Below are 20223 nucleotides of genomic sequence, written 5' to 3' on the forward strand. Positions count from 1 at the left end.
CCGACGTACCGACGCTAGCAGTGACTGCGCCACACGACGGGGGCAGCGGATGCATTTTTCCAGCGCATCTGCTGCCCCATTGTGAGTTGCGGGGAGGTGGGGGCGGAGTTCCAATGACGGTTGCGACGTGTGGCAAAGCGTCGCAATGCGTCGCTAATGTTAGTCAATGGAGAAAAAATGCATCCTGCAAGCAATTTTGCAGGATGCGTTTTTTCCTCCTAAACGACGCATTGCGACGTGTAGTGCACGACGCTAGTGTGAAAGTAGCCTAAGTCAGTTCCATTAAAGTGGATGGAGCTGAGCTGCAATAATTCACACAGTATGAGGATAGGTATGATGCTGGTTTCAGAAAGCACAGCCATGTTTTACTATCTCCGGCTGCACTATTTTGTAAAATTCTTGTACTTTCTTCATTGATCTCTACTTAAAAGGTGTGTAAACTTTTGTCATCTTCTCTGGAAAATAAAAAAACAACTTTGTAAATTGCCGGGATTTTAAAAAACATGTACCATTTAGTGTCCAGAGCTCTCGTGCAGATCTATTTGTCCTCATGGCTGGCAGATCTTGTATAGTCTGATCCTTCAAGTACAGACAGATGCAAAAGGGACTGAGGCAAGGGCAGGCACGTACTGGGGCTGAATTTCAGCCCTGGCATTTGAAATCACACAGGCCCATGTTGTCCCTGTCCCCAAGAACCAGATGGGATATATTATTAAAATTACCCTGGATGGAGGAAAGGAAGATTTACTACAAGACCAATATTTCTAATGATACCGGTGGCCTGCTGGGGTAAGTGACGGAGTCAGAAACTTTGTGCTCCATCACAACTCTTAACAGTATGGGTGTCTTAAGAACACTGTTTCTACTAACAACGTAGCAGACAAGGCGGCCCACAACCAGACAGACCCTTCTGGCATTTGCCAGAATTGCCAGATGGCCAGTCCGGCCCTGGGCAAGGGAGTAATACTAGATTTGTTTGCAGTCGCATCCATATAGACTTGGTAGGAAGTTTTTATTTTTCCGTCATTATGGCCTTGTGAGGGCTTGTTTTTTGCGGGACAAGTTGTACTTTTGAACGACATCATTGGTTTTAACATATCGTGTACTGGAAAACGGTAAAAAAATCAAAGCGCGGTGAAATTGATTTTTCTGATACCTGTAGCGTCTACATTTTTCATGATCTTGGGTTGGGTGAGGGCTTCTTTTTTGCGTGCCGAGCTGACGTTTTTAATGATAATATTTTGGTTCAGATACGATCTTTTGATCACCAGTTATTGCATTTTAATGCAATGTTGTGGCAACCGAAAAAACGTAATTCTGGAGTTATGACTTTTGTTATCGTTACGCCGTTTAGCGATCAGGTTAATCCTTTTTTTATTGATAGATCGGGCGATTATGAATGCGGCAATACCAAATATGTGTGGATTTGTTTTTTTATTGTTTTATTTTGATTGGAGCAAAGGGGGGTGATGTGAACCTTTATTTATTTATTTATTTTTTTCATATTTTTAAAAACATTCTGTTTTTACTTTTGACATGCTTCAATAGTCTCCATGGGAGACTAGAAGCTGCTATAACTCGGTCAGCTCTGCTACATTCAGGCGATGATTAGATTGCCTCTATGTAGCAGAATTACTGACTTACTATGATACAGGAAATATATATATCTTGGTACCGTGTTAGCCAGTAGATAGAAAAATATTTAGAATTGAGAATCCTCAGTGGTTGATACCTTTTAATGGCTAACTGAAAAGATGGTAACAAATTGCAAGCTTTCGAGACAGGTCTCTTCATCAGGCAGAGACTAAAAGAAATTCTGAAGAATCACATATTTATGCACAACATAGCACAGAAAAAAACATGGATAAGACAGGTGACATGAAGCAGAATTACCATGAGTGATAAAAGTCCATAAATGTTGGACCAGTTCTTAGATAAGGAATGTTTTATTGTCCTCTGATTGGGGTCTGGTTCTGTTGTGATGACCCCTCATAGTCTGAGGGGCAAGTTCCTTAGTACATCAACTAAGGAACTTTCCCCTCAGACTATGTCTTATCCATGTCTTATCCATGTTTTTTTTTTCTATGCTATGTTGTACATAAATCTGTGATTCTTCAGAATTTCTTTTAGTCTTTGCCTGATGAAGAGACCTGTGTAGTCTCGAAAGCTTGCAATTTGTTACCATCTTTTCAGTTAGGCATGAAAAGGTATCAACCACTGAGGACTCTCAATTCTTACTTACCGCGAGTACGGCTTCAGGCATAGGTACTGAAGGGAGCAGTGTCAGGGTTCATGTACTGCAGACACGAATTCAAGCCCCGGTACTGCAGGGAGCGGTGTCAGGGTTCATGTACTGCAGACATGTATTCAAGCAGCGATACAGCAGGGAGCATTGTCAGGGTTCATGTACTGCAGACATGTATTCAAGCAGCGATACAGCAGGGAGCATTGTCAGGGTTCATGTACTGCAGACATGTATTCAAGCAGCGATACAGCAGGGAGCATTGTCAGGGTTCATGTACTGCAGACATGTATTCAAGCAGCGATACAGCAGGGAGCATTGTCAGGGTTCATGTACTGCAGACATGTATTCAAACACCGGTACTTCAGGGAGCTTTGTTAGGGTTCATATACAGTGGGCAAGGCTTCAGGCACCGGTACCGCAGGGAGTGTTGTCAGGGTTCATCTACTGCGGACACGTGTTCAAGCACCGGTACCGCAGGGAGCATTGTCAGGGTTCATGTACTGCAGACATGTATTCAAGCATCGGTACTGCAGGGAGCGTTGTTAGGGTTCATGTACTGCAGACATGTATTCAAGCATCGGTACTGCAGGGAGCCTTGTTAGGGTTCATGTACTGCAGACATGTATTCAAGCATTGGTACCGCAGGGAGTGTTGTCAGGGTTCATGTACTGTGGTCACGTATTCAAGCACTGGTAGCGCAGGGAGCATTGTCAGGGTTCATGTACTACAGACATGTATTCAAACACCGGTACTGCAGGGAGCGGTGTCAGGGTTCATGTACTGCGGTCACGTATTCAAGTACCGGTGCTGCAAGGAGCGGTGTCAGGGTTCATGTACTGCGGACATGAATTCAAGCACCGGTACTGCAGGGAGCATTGTCAGGGTTCACGTACAGCGGACAGGTATTCAAGCACCGGTACCGCAGGGAGCATTGTCAGGGTTCATGTACTGCAGACATGTATTCAAGCATCGGTACTGCAGGGAGCGTTGTTAGGGTTCATGTACTGCGGACACGTATTCAAGCATCGGTACCGCAGGGAGTGTTGTCAGGGTTCATGTACTGCAGACATGTATTCAAGCACTGGTACTGCAGGGAGCGGTGTCAGGGTTCATGTACTGCGGACACGTATTCAAGCACCGGTGCTGCAGAGTGCGGTGTCAGGGTTCATGTACTGCAGACACGAATTCAAGCATCGGTACCGCAGGGAGTGTTGTCAAGGTTCATGTACTGCGGACACATATTCAAGCACCGGTACCGCAGGGAGCGTTGTTAGGGTTCATGTACTGCAGACATGTATTCAAGCATCGGTACCGCAGGGAGTGTTGTCAGGGTTCATGTACTGCGGACACGTATTCAAGCACCGGTACTGCAGGGAGCGGTGTCAGGGTTCATGTACTGCGGACACGTATTCAAGCATCGGTGCTGCAGGGAGCGGTGTCAGGGTTCATGTACTGCGGACACGAATTCAAGCATCGGTGCTGCAGGGAGCGGTGTCAGGGTTCATGTACTGCGGACACGAATTCAAGCACCGGTACTGCAGGGAGCGATGTCAGGGTTCATGTACTACAGACATGTATTCAAACACCGGTACTGCAGGGAGCGGTGTCAGGGTTCATGTACTGCGGTCACGTATTCAAGTACCGGTGCTGCAAGGAGCGGTGTCAGGGTTCATGTACTGCGGACATGAATTCAAGCACCGGTACTGCAGGGAGCATTGTCAGGGTTCACGTACAGCGGACAGGTATTCAAGCACCGGTACCGCAGGGAGCATTGTCAGGGTTCATGTACTGCAGACATGTATTCAAGCATCGGTACTGCAGGGAGCGTTGTTAGGGTTCATGTACTGCGGACACGTATTCAAGCATCGGTACCGCAGGGAGTGTTGTCAGGGTTCATGTACTGCAGACATGTATTCAAGCACTGGTACTGCAGGGAGCGGTGTCAGGGTTCATGTACTGCGGACACGTATTCAAGCACCGGTGCTGCAGAGAGCGGTGTCAGGGTTCATGTACTGCAGACACGAATTCAAGCATCGGTACCGCAGGGAGTGTTGTCAAGGTTCATGTACTGCGGACACATATTCAAGCACCGGTACCGCAGGGAGCATTGTTAGGGTTCATGTACTGCAGACATGTATTCAAGCATCGGTACCGCAGGGAGTGTTGTCAGGGTTCATGTACTGCGGACACGTATTCAAGCACCGGTACTGCAGGGAGCGGTGTCAGGGTTCATGTACTCCGGACACGTATTCAAGCATCGGTGCTGCAGGGAGCGGTGTCAGGGTTCATGTACTGCGGACACGAATTCAAGCATCGGTGCTGCAGGGAGCGGTGTCAGGGTTCATGTACTGCGGACACGAATTCAAGCACCGGTACTGCAGGGAGCGGTGTCAGGGTTCATGTATTGCGGACACGTATTCAAGCATCGGTGCTGCAGGGAGCGGTGTCAGGGTTCATGTACTGCGGACACGTATTCAAGCATCGGTGCTGCAGGGAGCGGTGTCAGGGTTCATGTACTGCGGACACGAATTCAAGCACCGGTACTGCAGGGAGCGGTGTCAGGGTTCATGTACTGCGGACACGTATTCAAGCACCGGTACTGCAGGGAGCGGTGTCAGGGTTCATGTACTGCGGACACGTATTCAAGCATCGGTGCTGCAGGGAGCGGTGTCAGGGTTCATGTACTGTGGACACGAATTCAAGCACCGGTACTGCAGGGAGCGGTGTCAGGGTTCATGTACTGCGGACACGTATTCAAGCACCGGTACTGCAGGGAGCGGTGTCAGGGTTCATGTACTGCGGACACGTATTCAAGCATCGGTGCTGCAGGGAGCGGTGTCAGGGTCCATGTACTGCGGACACGAATTCAAGCACCGATACTGCAGGGAGCGGTGTCAGGGTTCATGTACTGCGGACACGTATTCAAGCATCGGTGCTGCAGGGAGCGGTGTCAGGGTTCATGTACTGCGGACACGTATTCAAGCATCGGTGCTGCAGGGAGCGGTGTCAGGGTTCATGTACTGCGGACACGAATTCAAGCATCGGTGCTGCAGGGAGCGGTGTCAGGGTTCATGTACTGCGGACACGAATTCAAGCACCGGTACTGCAGGGAGCGGTGTCAGGGTTCATGTACTGCGGACACGTATTCAAGCACCGGTACTGCAGGGAGCGGTGTCAGGGTTCATGTACTGCAGACATGTATTCAAGCATCGGTACTGCAGGGAGCGGTGTCAGGGTTCATGTACTGCAGACATGTATTCAAGCACCGGTACTGCAGGGAGCGGTGTCAGGGTTCATGTACTGCGGACACGTATTCAAGCATCGGTGCTGCAGGGAGCGGTGTCAGGGTTCATGTACTGCGGACACGAATTCAAGCACCGGTACTGCAGGGAGCGGTGTCAGGGTTCATGTATTGCGGACACGTATTCAAGCATCGGTGCTGCAGGGAGCGGTGTCAGGGTTCATGTACTGCGGACACGTATTCAAGCATCGGTGCTGCAGGGAGCGGTGTCAGGGTTCATGTACTGCGGACACGAATTCAAGCACCGGTACTGCAGGGAGCGGTGTCAGGGTTCATGTACTGCGGACACGTATTCAAGCACCGGTACTGCAGGGAGCGGTGTCAGGGTTCATGTACTGCGGACACGTATTCAAGCATCGGTGCTGCAGGGAGCGGTGTCAGGGTTCATGTACTGCGGACACGAATTCAAGCACCGGTACTGCAGGGAGCGGTGTCAGGGTTCATGTACTGCGGACACGTATTCAAGCATCGGTGCTGCAGGGAGCGGTGTCAGGGTTCATGTACTGCGGACACGTATTCAAGCATCGGTGCTGCAGGGAGCGGTGTCAGGGTTCATGTACTGCGGACACGAATTCAAGCACCGGTACTGCAGGGAGCGGTGTCAGGGTTCATGTACTGCGGACACGTATTCAAGCACCGGTACTGCAGGGAGCGGTGTCAGGGTTCATGTACTGCGGACACGTATTCAAGCATCGGTGCTGCAGGGAGCGGTGTCAGGGTTCATGTACTGCGGACACGAATTCAAGCACCGGTACTGCAGGGAGCGGTGTCAGGGTTCATGTACTGCGGACACGTATTCAAGCACCGGTACTGCAGGGAGCGGTGTCAGGGTTCATGTACTGCGGACATGTATTCAAGCATCGGTGCTGCAGGGAGCGGTGTCAGGGTTCATGTACTGCGGACACGAATTCAAGCACCGGTACTGCAGGGAGCGGTGTCAGGGTTCATGTACTGCGGACACGAATTCAAGCACCGGTGCTGCAGGGAGCGGTGTCAGGGTTCATGTACTGCGGACACGAATTCAAGCACCGGTACTGCAGGGAGCGGTGTCAGGGTTCACGTACAGCGGACAGGTATTCAAGCACCGGTACCACAGGGAGCATTGTCAGGGTTCATGTACTGCAGACATGTATTCAAGCATCGGTACTGCAGGGAGTGGTGTCAGGGTTCATGTACTGCAGACATGTATTCAAGCATCGGTACCACAGGGAGCATTGTCAGGGTTCATGTACTGCAGACATGTATTCAAGCACCGGTACCACAGGGAGCATTGTCAGGGTTCATGTACTGCAGACATGTATTCAAGCATCGGTACTGCAGGGAGTGGTGTCAGGGTTCATGTACTGCAGACACGTATTCAAGCACCGGTACCGCAGGGAGCATTGTCAGGGTTCATGTACTGCGGACACGTATTCAAGCATCGGTACTGCAGGGAGCATTGTCAGGGTTCATGTACTGCGGACACGTATTCAAGCACCGGTACTGCAGGGAGCGGTGTCAGGGTTCATGTACTGCGGACACGTATTCAAGCACCGGGGCTGCAGGAAGCATTGTCAGGGTTCATGTACTGCAGACACATATTCAAGCACCGGTGCTGCAGGGATCATTGTTATGGTTTATGTACGGTGGTCACGTATTCAAGCACCGTTACCGCAGGGAGCGTTGTTAGGGTTCATGTACTGCGGACATGTATTCAAGCAACGGTACTGCAGGAAGCGTTGTCAGGGTTCATATACAGCGGGCACGGCTTCAGGCACCGGTACCGCAGGGAGTGTTGTCAGGGTTCATATACAGCGGGCACAGCTTCAGGCACCGTTACCGCAGGGAGTGTTGTCAGGGTTCATGTACTGTGGGCACGTATTCAAACACCGGTACCGCAGGAAGCGTTGTCAGGGTTCATATACAGCGGGCACGGCTTCAGGCACCGGTACTGCAGGAAGCGTTGTCAGGATTCAGGTGCCATGAATGCTGCTTTAATGCATGGGAACCGCCAAAGCAGCTTCAGGATTGAGGGCTACACAAAATGGAATAAAGGAAAGGTTCAGACTAAGCACAGTATGGGATAAAGGGACCTGGCAACACACTTGTTGCCCAAAACTATAGAATGGAGAACGTTGCTCAGGCAACTTCCATTCCTTAAATACTTAATGCCTTTCAGCTATTAGCTGGTGGCATTTCAAAAGTGCGTGCACTACCCCTTTAAGAACTAGGAAGTGTGCACACTATGTGCGCTGCTGAGGACCTGTGAAACATGCATAGAACAAGAGGACCCACAGCAGGGAATGAGGGCGCCTCTGTGGCCACAGCAGTGAGAATGTCAGAGTCCCTGCTGGGAGGAGGGAGAAGGACCATAAAGGGATGCCAGAATAGCACTACAGCACATATGGAGTAGGGACTTAAAGCACTGGAGGCTGCAGGAAGACAGGACACAGGAAAGCCCAATACAATGCAGGCATAGGCAGGCCTGGAGAAAGTAGTGGTGCACAGTGAAGCAAATCATACTAAATCATTCACACATTTGCTGCTTTAAATAACTGCTGTGCTAAATTGCCCTCCATCCTCCACTGTGGGAAGCTTTGGAACGTGCAAAATATAATCGTTTTCCACGAATATAAAATAACTTCAAGCCAAGAAAGACCAGAAATGCATCAGTCATGTTTCTTGTTTGTAAAATAGATGGTATGAAGTGTGATTCAACCCCTAGAAGTGCTAGGGGGACTTCCTGTTCATTTGTCAGGATCCTCAATATTCCCCGCAATAAACCATAATACATACAATACTCTGTAAATGTTCATATGCATGTTTTATTAGCATAAATCCATAAAGGAAAGACTCAAGTTAGCTTTCAGCTAAAATAAGCATATATTTAGTTAAGTCACAAGGGAATGCACAATTTTGTTAATGCCCGGAGGGAACTTCTTATGATTTCCAGGAAGATAACAGAATTCACAAAGTTTACTTGAAAGACCATTATCCAAGGGAATACGTACCATAGTGGATGGCCATGAAGTTATCTTAGAATCATAGAATGTTAGAGTTGGATGGGACCTCCAGGGTCATCGTGTCCAACCCCCTGTTCAATGCAGGATTCACTAAACCATGTCAGACAGATGTCTGTCCAGCCTCTGAAGACTTCCATTGAAGGTGAACTCACCACCTCTTGTGGCAGCCTGTTCCACTCAGTGATCACCCTCATGGTCAAAAAGTTTTTTCTAATATCTAATCTGTTTCTTCTCCTTTTCAGTTTCATTTCATCGCTTCTCATGTTCCCATATGCAAATGAGAATAAGGATGATCCCTCTACACTGTGACATCCCTTCAGATACTTGTAGACAGCTATTAAGTCTCCTTTCAGCCTTCTTTTTTTGCAAGCTGAACTTTCCCAGATCTTTTAACCATTCCTCATAGGACATACTTTGTTCCAGTTTTTCAATGTCTTTTTTTTTTTAAATATGGTGCCAAGAACTGTACACAGTATTCCAGATGCTGCCTGACCAAGGAGTTGTAGAGGGGGATAATTATTTCATGTGATCTAGACTCTATGCTTCTCTTGATACCTCCCAGAACTGTGTTTGCCTTTTTTGCTGCTGCATCACACTGTGGACTCATGTGCAGTCTGTGATCTATTGGTATACACTAGTCTTTGACATGTGCTGTTCCTTAGTTCTGTTCCTCCCATTCTATTGATGTAATTTTCTTTTTTTTCCTGCCCAGATGTAGAATCTTGCATTTCTCTCAGTTAAACACCATTCTATTAGTCGCTGCCCATTGTTCAAGCTTATCTAGATCCTTCTGAATCCCTTCTCTGTCTTCTCTAGTGTTAGCTATCCCTCCTAGCTTTGCATTGCTGCAAATTTGATTAGTTGAACAACACTGGGGCCAGGACAGAGTCTTTTGGTACCTCACTTGAAACACTCTCTTGCAATTGGATGTGCAACCATTTATTACCATTCAGCCAGTTATGAATCCGCCTAACCATAGCCTTGTCCATCCCATACATGGTAATTTATTCATTAAGTAAAGTGTGTGATACTTTATTAAATGCTTTGCTGAAGTCGAGATATACTATAGCTACTGCATTTCCCTGATCCACCCAGTCAGTGATTCCATCAAGAAGGAAATTAGATTAGTCTGGCATAACTTGTTTGCTGCAAATGTTGGCTCTGGTTAATTACTTGAAGACACAAAAGAGCACAGTGAGGTCAAAAATACTCTGTTGTAAAAGAAATCACAGTAATAGGCAAGTGCCAGTCAAAAGATGGAAAAAACAGGATATTTAGTTGATACTTTTTTTTGCAAAAAAATGTATACTTAAGCTACTCCACCAATCGTCAAGGTATACCCTTATAGAGCAGTCCTATCTAATGTATATAATCCCTATCTGATGTATTTAAAACCTGATCATCTGTATAATACCTGCATAAGCAGTGTTCAGAGAAGGAATAATCCATGTGGACATGCAGGATGGAACAGCTTTAATGCAAATGACGCACAGAGGAGTGATGGACTCCCCAGTCTTGTAGAAACAAGAGAACAACTAAAAATAAAGCTACTGCATTTCCCTGATCCACCCAGTCACTGATTCCATCAAGAAGGAAATTAGATTAGTCTGGCATAACTTGTTTGCTGCAAATGTTGGCTTTGGTTAATTACTGTATTCTTATCCAAGTACTTACACACATGCTGTTTAATAATTTGTTCAAAAGATCTTTCCTGGTTATGTTGCCTCCGGAGAGTGATATCCAAAACCCCTTTTTCAACAGGCATTACAAATAAACTAATGAAGACAGCGCTGCAGCTGATCAGTAAACTTAGCAGCTTGTGTCAGCTACATGGACACTGCTGAGCTCAGAGATTGGCTGCAGTGCTGTTGATGTGATGCTAGCACTGCAGTCAGACAACAGAGGTCAAGGGCAATGGTGGAGACTCACAACTGGATCCGGGAATGGTAAGCATTATTAAGTTTGTTTTTTTATAACTACCACATCTTATAGCAGAAAGTTTTCTGAAAAGGAACAACCACTTTAAATGCATGTATTTGGGGTAAAAATAATTTTTGCAACAGTTTTTTTTCTTAAATTTTGAGAGTTCAGTGTCTATAAACATACAGTGAAAAAGTTCATGGGTTAGGTAGCAGCAGTGGAGTTACTTGAAGCTTGTGGGCTCCAATACAAAATCTCTAACAAGTCCCCAAATAATCATGAGTCTTTAATATAGTCTGCTCATATGGGTCAAAAGGATATTTTTGGCCGGGTACCATTGCAACTACTGCATCCCCTAGTTACACCACTAGTAGTTAAAGGGAACCTGTCACCTGAATTTGGCGGGACTGGTTTTGGGTCATATGGGCGGAGTTTTCGGGTGTTTGATACACCCTTTCCTTACTCGCTGGCTGCATGCTGGCTGCAATATTGGATTGAAGTTCATTCTCTGTCCTCCGTAGTACATGCCTGCACAAGGCAAGATTGCTTTGCGCAGGCATGTACTACGGAGAACATAGAATGAACTTCAATCCAATATTGCAGCCAGCATGCAGCCAGCAGGTAAGGAAAGGGTGAATCAAACACCCGAAAACTCCGCCCATATGACCCAAAACCAGTCCCGCCAAATTCAGGTGACAGAGTCCCTTTAATGAAGTTATTTAGTGCATGATATGTTAATGCTTTGGGGCCAAGAATTATCAAGATGCTTTTGAGTATGTGGGCTTATCATTACCATCTGCTCAAGTATAAAATCTAGATGATACTACTGTACAGTACATGTAAGATTGGTCAATAACCATGAGTTTGTGTATTTTTCTCTTTTAGTATTCCACTATTTTTTGGACTTTATCACATTAAATGCTAAACCACGTAGTGGATATATCACTATTAAACTTGTGTCTACATCCGGAAATGTTACGGAATCGAAGCTTGACCAGTGAGTATTACAATCCATGGTATAATAACAATATTGCACATAATAGAGGACAATTGTTTTCTTCATTTAGCTTAGGTTATAAGGATGAAATCATACTCTGGGTAAAAGGAAAAATACAGCTATCGCCTACAGTGAAGTCATCTACCCCAACCCTAAAGTTTTACGTGGTGGTCTTGATTGTGTCATGTATGTGCATTAAAATACTTATCATAGTCTTCTCCAGTTTCCAGCATCACTGTGGTCCATTTTCAACTTGCGTGACTTCTATTCTGACTCACTGGGTCACACTGGAGTTTGTGTGTGAACTGGAAGTCTACGGAGCCTTGTTCTGACCCTCCATAGTTGTACAATGTATGGGTATGTTTCCACGGTCAGGAAACGTGTTGCGTACATCCACAGCCTCCAATCCGCAGCGTCCAGATGTTACAGCATAGTGGAGGGGATTTTATGACTGGACCGCCAATTCCGTACATGAGCTATAGACAGGGGCAGCATCACATTATTCATTTAAAAAACTGCTCAGCTTACTATTATGTAGAAGCACAGGCAAATTTTTGAACAAGGATCCAATTATATTAGCTCAACAGAATAAATATTATTGGTGGATCCTTTGCAGTCCCAGCCTAACACAGGGAACTTGAATAACATTTTTCATTTCAATGTCCTATATAATTATCAGATGCAACTGAATCTCCGTGTGAAGATCAAGCTGGTAAAAATGTATGCAAAATATCTCTTCTCCAAAGGGAAGAAAATGATCTTTTCTCGTGCGATCTCTAGATATCTTCTATGCCATATGGAGAGACTTGTAACATCTCTTCTTGATTCTCGACAGTTGGTAGTCACAAGGAAAATCAATGTACCATCTAGGAGCCTGAACACCTTGTATTGCACACAACCAGTGTAAAACATGAAAATGTACAGGTTTATTTCAATGGCTGATGTATGGGAGAAAATGTCTAGAACATAAGGCACATAAGACCCCTAACGATAAGCTGAAGCATTTCCAGCTTTAAGAGTGTTACCTTTTTGGGGTATACTTTTATATTCGTTTTAAAGTAAATTTGCTATTTTAATACTTTGACTCTATTATATTTTAAAATGTAATTATATTTTATGACTTATGCTTTTATTTAACAGAGATCCTACCACATTTGAGCAAAATAAAGAGGTTACGTTGCTGGCCAAGTTTCATCAGGAGCCTGAAGAGATTTCAAAAATGTCTTTAATGTTTACCACTGGTTCTGTCATTGGACCAAAGTACAAACTGCGAGTCCTAAGGATGAGGCTTAGATCTACTTTTAATCCTGACAGGTGATTTATCTTATCAGTAACCTAATTTCCTATTGAAATGCTGCAGACACAACTGGCTAACATGTGCACAACATCCTAACCTGTTTGGATATTTTTGGTCATTATCTAATTAAACAAAGAGATTGCCCAGCTTCATGCAACACAATACCAAGCGCAAATCTGGCAATATGTTTAGTCAGTCTCAATAAGATATAAATTTAGTTTTTTGTTCATGCTGGAAGAAGCTAAAGTTGCGTATGTTAAAGGGGTATTCACAAATTCCCTATCTAGGGGATAACTTGCTTGCTGGGACCCCACCGATCCTGATAATTAGGGCTTTAAAGAGCTCTATGTGAATGGAACATAGGTCAATCAAGTGCACCTTTGCTTCTTTCATTCTTAATGGACAATCAGAGATAGCCAAGTGCTCAGCTTGACTTGTCTTTTGCACTACCATAAGAATGAAAGTATAACGCTGGTGGGTGTGGAACCACTGTGCCACGGACTGGGCTTATCCTGGAGGGGCGTGACTAAGTGACTATTGGGTATTCACTAGCGCCTCTGATGGTAAGGGTAGGCTTGGCTGCTGGTAGTCACAAGGTACCACTACAGGTCAGTCCCCAGGTGTGCAGCAGCTGACCGGAGGGTCTGATACCCAGGTACGAGATACAGGAAGGCGAAGGAAAAGATGTGGTTAGACAAGCTGAGATTAGGGCAGGCAACACAGGTTTCATACATGTAGCCGAGGTTGCGAATGGAGAGTTCAGACAGGACAAGTGTGATGGGGTATGTGACAGAGCAGGAAGAGACACCAGACCTATAGACAATACAATGAGATTTATTGGAACAGGGAGCTGGGCAGCACAAGTGAGGGTAATGCTACAGCATAAGTAATGAGTCCACAATAAGTCCACGCAAAGGGAGCTGACCCGGGGGTGCCACCCTGTAATCCAACGCCAGGGAAATATAGAAATAGTCCTTGGATGAGGTCAATGGATCCAGCAGATGAGGGATACATTGCAGACACACGTGGTAGCTTCTAACAATATGCATGGTCTCAGGGATCTCGCCTCAGCATAAGATCTTAGCCCTTCGCAAGTCACCACCAACTGACTCGGCCAAAGACATAAGTCTATTGTCCTGTGTCCTGAGATCAGCCCATCAATGGGGGAGGTTCACTAGAACTTTTAACATGTGGCTACATCGAGAAGTTTCCAGAAGCTACCGACACCATTCTGTCTTAAGGTACCTTCACACTGAGCGACTTTAGAACGATAACAATAGCGATGACGTTGCAGCGTCCTGGATAGCGATATCGTTGTGTTTGACATGCAGCAGCGATCAGGATCCTGCTGTGAGATCGCTGGTCGGAGCTAGAAGGCCAGAACTTTATTTCGTCGCTGGATCACCCGCTGACATCGCTGAATCGGCGTGTGTGACGCCGATTCAGCGATGTCTTCACTTGTAACCAGGGTAAACATCGGGTTGCTAAGCGCAGGGCCGCACTTAGTAACCCGATATTTACCCTGGTTACCATTGTAAATGTAACAAAAAACAAAACACTACATACTTACATTCCGGTGTCTGTCGCGTCCCCCGCCTTCAGCTTCCCTGCACTGTGTCAGCACCGGCCGGCCGTGAAGCAGAGCACAGCGGTGACGTCACCGCTCTGCTTTACGGCCGGCGCTTACACAGTGCAGGGAAGCTGAAGGCGGGGAACGTGACAGACACCGGAATGTAAGTATGTAGTGTTTTTTTTTTTTACATTTACAATGGTAACCAGGGTAAACATCGGGTTACTAAGCGCGGCCCTGCGCTTAGCAACCCGATGTTTACCCTGGTTACCAGGGGACTTCGGCATCGTTGGTCGCTGGAGAGCTGTCTGTGTGACAGCTCTCCAGCGACCACACAACGACGAAACAGCGACGCTGCAGCGATCGGCATCATTGTCTATATCGCTGCAGCGTCGCTTAATGTGACGGTACCTTTACTGGTTTGTGTGTTGGATGAGTCCCATGCTGAGAAGAACAAAGACAGAACCCCCCACTAGATGCAGTACAATTGAGGTGGACCTAGGCCTGATTACATTACAGTCCAAGAACACAGGCCAGGGAAAGGACACACTGTTACAACCAGTAAATAAGCCAGGTCAATAATGGGAGTAACAATACAAACAAGTGCAGGACACTAGCAGACTAACCAACTAGGAACCAGGAACCAACGTTCAAGCAAGGAGTGGTAGGAGGAGCTGCCTCAAATATACCCTGCTTGCACAGAATAGGAAAGGGAAATTAATCTCTGCAGGACACTGCAGGTTGCAATTTCTGCAGACACTGTTGCCGCCATGGCAGAATGAAGCAGTAGTGTACATGATCGACCTGCTCCATTCACATGGAATGCTTCAAAAAACTGGTTCTCTGGATCAGAAGGTGCACCAGCGATCAGAAAGTTAGAGCTCATCCAGTCAATAGGGAATAACTTCTAAACTTGAGAATACCTTTTTAGTGTCTACACACAAGTGACAGCTGATGGCCGAGCATTCATTCAGCCAAGCACTAGGTCTCCGACTCTCTTAGGGCAGTATCACACGTCCAGATAATTCCGGTACTGGAAAAAATCGGTACCGGAATTATCCGTGTCCATGTGCCCTACGTTTCTGTGGTACATCAGTGTGGCACACGTGCGGCACACGTGTGCCGCCCGTGTGCCCACTGGGTACCACACGCACGGTGCTGGGTACCACACGTACCAGCATCTGGTGCTGAAGCTTCGATTCATATGTTCCCTGCAGCAGCGTTTGCTGCAGGGAAAATATGAATATTAGTGTTTAAAATGCAGATCCAGGTTCCCCCCCCCCTCCGACCCCCTGTGCGCCCCCCCCCCCCCGCTGTGATTAAAATACTCACCTAGCTTCCGGATCCCTCGCCGCAGCGTCCTCTTCTGGCCGCATCACCTCCTGTATGCGGTCACGTGGGGCCGCCGATTACAGTAATGAATATGCAGCTCCGCCCCTTTGGGAGGCGGAGCCGCATATTCATGATTTTAATCGACGGCCCCGCGTGACCGCATACAGGAGAAGCTGCGGCCAGGAGAGGACGCTGCGGCGAGGGATCCGGAAGCTAGGTGAGTATTTTAATCACAGCGGGGGGGGGGGGGGGGGTGGCACACAGGGGGTGGGAGGGGGGGGAACCTGGATCTGCATTTTAAACACCAATATTCATATTTTCCCTGCAGCAAACGCTGCTGCAGGGAAAATATGAATCGCGGCTTCAGCACCAGTGGGGGGGACAGTGCTTAATGTAGCGCTGTCTCCTGCACGGAACACGCACTGTACACGGACAATGTCCGTGTGCGGTACGTGTTTTACACGGACCCATTGACTTTAATGGGTCCGTGTAATCCGTGCGCTCCCACGAACACTGACATGTCTCCGTGTTTGGCACACAGAGACACGGTCCGCAAAAAATCACTGACATCTGAACAGATGCAGTGATTTTTATATGTCTACGTGTGTCAGTGGCTCCGGTACGTGAGGAAACTGTCACCTCACGTACCGGAGCCACTGATGTGTGAAACTGGCCTCACACATACACATGAAATTTTAGCTCCGCCGGCGTTTCTGTGTTTTCAAGATGAGGGTAAGCGAAGAAAGCCAGACAGCAGTGGTGACTGATTATCTCCCAGGAAAATTGAAGGGTTGGGCATTAAAATTAAAACTGTCCAACCATTATCTATGCCAACATCATCTGTACGAGTATAGTCAGGAGGACCCCATATACATTAGACCGTAGGCCTTTACCGAAGGGTTAGTCAAACTGCAGTCTAATTTCTAACCAAAGCTTCTATTAGAAAATAAAGAAAGTCTCTTCAGTCACATATTGTCGCTGTGCTCTTGGGCTATAATGTTTGAGAAGGCTGTATTATGGAAGATACATTACCTATTCATAAAAGCAAGATACAGCACCTACAGGTCCAGGAATAGTTACTTCAATTATAATGCATTTTATGGAGATAGAGGTGAATCATGAGTACATCAGGAATAACACATTAAAATTTGCATTTTACAGGGAAATTCTCTGCCGTTACGACTTTGTCCTTGTTGAAAATGTTGAAATAGATTTCCTACCTGTTCTATGTGGAAACTCCAATTTTTTTTCTTCCTGTTGTGGAGAGGACGGAGATGAATGCCCGGCATAAGGAAACATCGATCCTCATTTAGCCAACATATTGAATGCACTTGTTGATAATCGACATTTTCGAAGAGGAAGATGGACTTATCACCTCCGCCACCGAGTATCGAAAGATAACATCAGTCTAGATATGGGCTATCCCTCATGAAATCTAAGATACGTGAAGGGGCACTACTGTCTGTAAGAGTATGAGAATGGCATGCACTTAGCCATTCCCTGCCTTTTTCTACTTATATTAATGTGAATATTACTTGTAAGTAAAATTGATATATATATATATATATATACTATTTCAGAAAATTCTCTATTTTTGATCACATCAAGTAAGTTAATTTGAATTATATTTGTATATTTTTTGTACAAACAACATTTTTTTTTCTGCAAGCTGCGCAGTCACATATAGCATATTAGGAGTTGTATGGTGTCAGCCTCTGCATTTCACATAATGAATTAGTGAATGTATATTGTACATTTATGTGTCTGTAATATATAAAATGTTTATGTGTGTGTGTATAGTGCTGTATATGTTGTATATATTTTTTGCAAAAATATTAACCCTGTATTTCAATGTACAGATTTCTTTAATATATAATTTGTAGAATATTGTCATTGTATTTAGAAAAGTGTAATAATACCAGTAAAATTGGTACATAAAACAAACAAACACAAACAATAGTTTTCAATCTTGCTCTTGTCCTCGTGACAACTCTCTTTATTATTCACACGGCAATTTTTCACATACGAGTGCAGTTTTTTTCAAAGATAACACTTATACCTATGAGAGTTTATGGGACTGTTCACATTACCATGATTTTTTTTCTGATCCTGGTAGTGCATGCAAAATCACAAGGACATGCCTGATATTGATCTGAGTGTCAAATCAAAATTGGTAATGCAAGTCTATGGGTCCATGAAAAACTCCATGTGCTGCCTGTTTTTCATTGACTAATAGTAGAAGCTGTAGATACTTTTCGAAAAAGATGAAACTCCAAAGAAACTTGATCAGATTTTTGTCAAAATTAATAATGGCTGTCCTTTACAATGGAAGATCTAATAGATTTCTTGAAATTAGTTTTTATCATGGGAGAGTTGAGTAGTAGCAAGTTAGAAGAGCTTAGGGGTAAACGCACACATAGCATAAAGTATTATCTGCTGTTTAGAGTGCAGAAACTCCACCCCATGTGTTGTAGCATATATGTAGTATATTGATGATATTAGAGCCCCCTGTCTATGAGCCGGAGCGCATCTACATGCAAAAGTATCGTAAGGCCAGCTGCAGCCACTACTTGGCCAAAATAGCTGACCACCTCGACCTGGTGAGTTGGTCTACCGACGATGAGCTCTATGTTAGGAAAGCAGAATTGAAATTTTTTTAGACCAACCCTTCCATGCTAGCTGAGATAGCAGTCTCTAAATTTCAGGCTCACATTCATCACTTTTGTTCTAGATGTTAACACCTTCCTGACGCATCCAATTTTCATCTTTGCGCTTTTTTTTCTTCCTATCTAGCAAGAATCATAACTTTATAACTTTTCCATCGTCAAAACCATATAAGAGTTGTAGTTTTTAACAACACCATTCATTTTACCATTCAATGTGCTGACAATGGGAAAAAAAAAACAAGGTTGGTGAAATGGTGACTAAAACACAGTTTAGTATAGTTCCTTGGATTTTGTTTTTATAGTGTTCATTGTCCGGTGAAAATTACGGTCAGTAATTATTACAGTGAAAAAGTGTAAAAATACGAGTACTTTGAAATTTGCAAAAAAAAAAAAAAATAGTTTGTGGTTTTATTTTTGTGTAACCATTTTCTGAGACCTGTAACTTTTTTTTAATTTGTTGTTTATGAAACTGTATGCTTTTTGCCAGGGAGAGCTGACTTTTTTATTAGTACCATTTGCAGTACATGCAACATTTTGATAACTTTTTATTGCATTGTTTGGAGAACATTTTACATCTGAAAACCCCCAGGAGAGTTTTGAGTTTGTACCTTTTTTTTACTTTACTATGTTTACTGTATGGGTTAAATAATTTTATATTTTTATAGTTGTTTTTTGCTTCATTTACTCATTTCTTTATTTATTTTACCTCTTGCCTCTGCAGCCAATTTTCATTTTTGCACTTTTTTTTCTCCCCTTCTTCAAAGAGTCATAACTTTTTATTTTTCTGTCAACATTGTCATATGAGGGCTTTTTTAAGCAGGAAAGGGGTGTAGTTTTGAATGACACCAATCATTTTTACCATACAACCATATTTACCATACTGAGAAACAAGAAAGATATTTAAAGAAAAGGTGAAATAAATTGTTTTATTTATACTGTGTTCATTGTATGGTAAAAATGACCTGGCAGCAAAATCCTCCAGGTCAGGAGGTTATCAAAATAGTAAATTTGCATTGATTTATTTATTTTACTAATGCATGCCAAAATAAAAAGCAAAAAAATTATTATTATTACTATTTTGTGTCTCCATTTTCCTAGTATATTTTATTTTCATTTTCCGTCTATGGAGCAGAGTAAGGACCTTTTTTTATGACGAGCTGATGGTTTAATTGATACCAATTTTGGGGCACAAATATGCGGTTTGACTCCTTTTTGTAATTTTTGTTTAGTTTTTGTAGTGCCTGATGCAACGAAAATTTGAATACTCTTACAGAGGCAAAACATTATTTGAAAATTGTTAAATATTTAAAGCTGTACAAAATGTATTTTTTTTCAAATGATACTTTTCTATTAAATGATCTATTTAGGATAAAATATGTAAGTGTTTGTGTCCAGTTTGCAAATATCTGAGAATATATTATCAAATGCATAAAATCGGCATATGACACTTGACATCATTTTAAATCTCTTAAATGTAAGTGTTTATCCTCTCGATTATGGTTACTGACCGGTCCAACCTCATGTCGTGAAAAACAATTGGTATTAATTTAAGAGGTTTATTCACAAATCTACGATAACTCAGGCAGTAGAGTCATAGCAGATTTGTTTAATGAAAAGGCCTTCAATTTGGTTGAGTGGTTTTTATGTGGAAGGTCCTCAACCACTTGAGTATTTCAATTTTTTTTTTCAAATTGATTTGTATTATTGTACTTAAAAATGTTGTCCTCTACTTTAACATTGATGAACTATCCTTACAACAGGTCATCAATGTCTGATTGGTGGAGGGTGCGACACCAAGCACCCCCACCGTTCTTGGTGCCAACGGTGGCCAGAAGTACTCAGGTACAGAGCTGATCCAGGGTTGTTGCTGCAAGCTCTACATGACACTATGAA

The 20223-nt window shown here is 44.4% G+C and overlaps 1 protein-coding gene across 1 annotated transcript in view; it reads left to right on the forward strand.

Moving 5' to 3' along the window:
- Positions 1-19706, forward strand: part of LIPI (lipase I) — a 104955-nt gene extending 85249 nt beyond the window's left edge. The window contains exons 8-10 of the mRNA XM_069760910.1: positions 11354-11465; positions 12606-12779; positions 16826-19706. Of these exons, the coding sequence (XP_069617011.1) occupies positions 11354-11465; positions 12606-12779; positions 16826-16955 (416 nt within the window). The 3' untranslated portion in view covers positions 16956-19706. The remainder of the gene's footprint in view (positions 1-11353; positions 11466-12605; positions 12780-16825) is intronic.
- The last annotated feature ends 517 nt before the right edge of the window (positions 19707-20223 follow it).

Source organism: Ranitomeya imitator, chromosome 3 (assembly GCF_032444005.1).
Source record: "Ranitomeya imitator isolate aRanImi1 chromosome 3, aRanImi1.pri, whole genome shotgun sequence".
Classification (NCBI taxonomy): domain Eukaryota; kingdom Metazoa; phylum Chordata; class Amphibia; order Anura; family Dendrobatidae; genus Ranitomeya; species Ranitomeya imitator.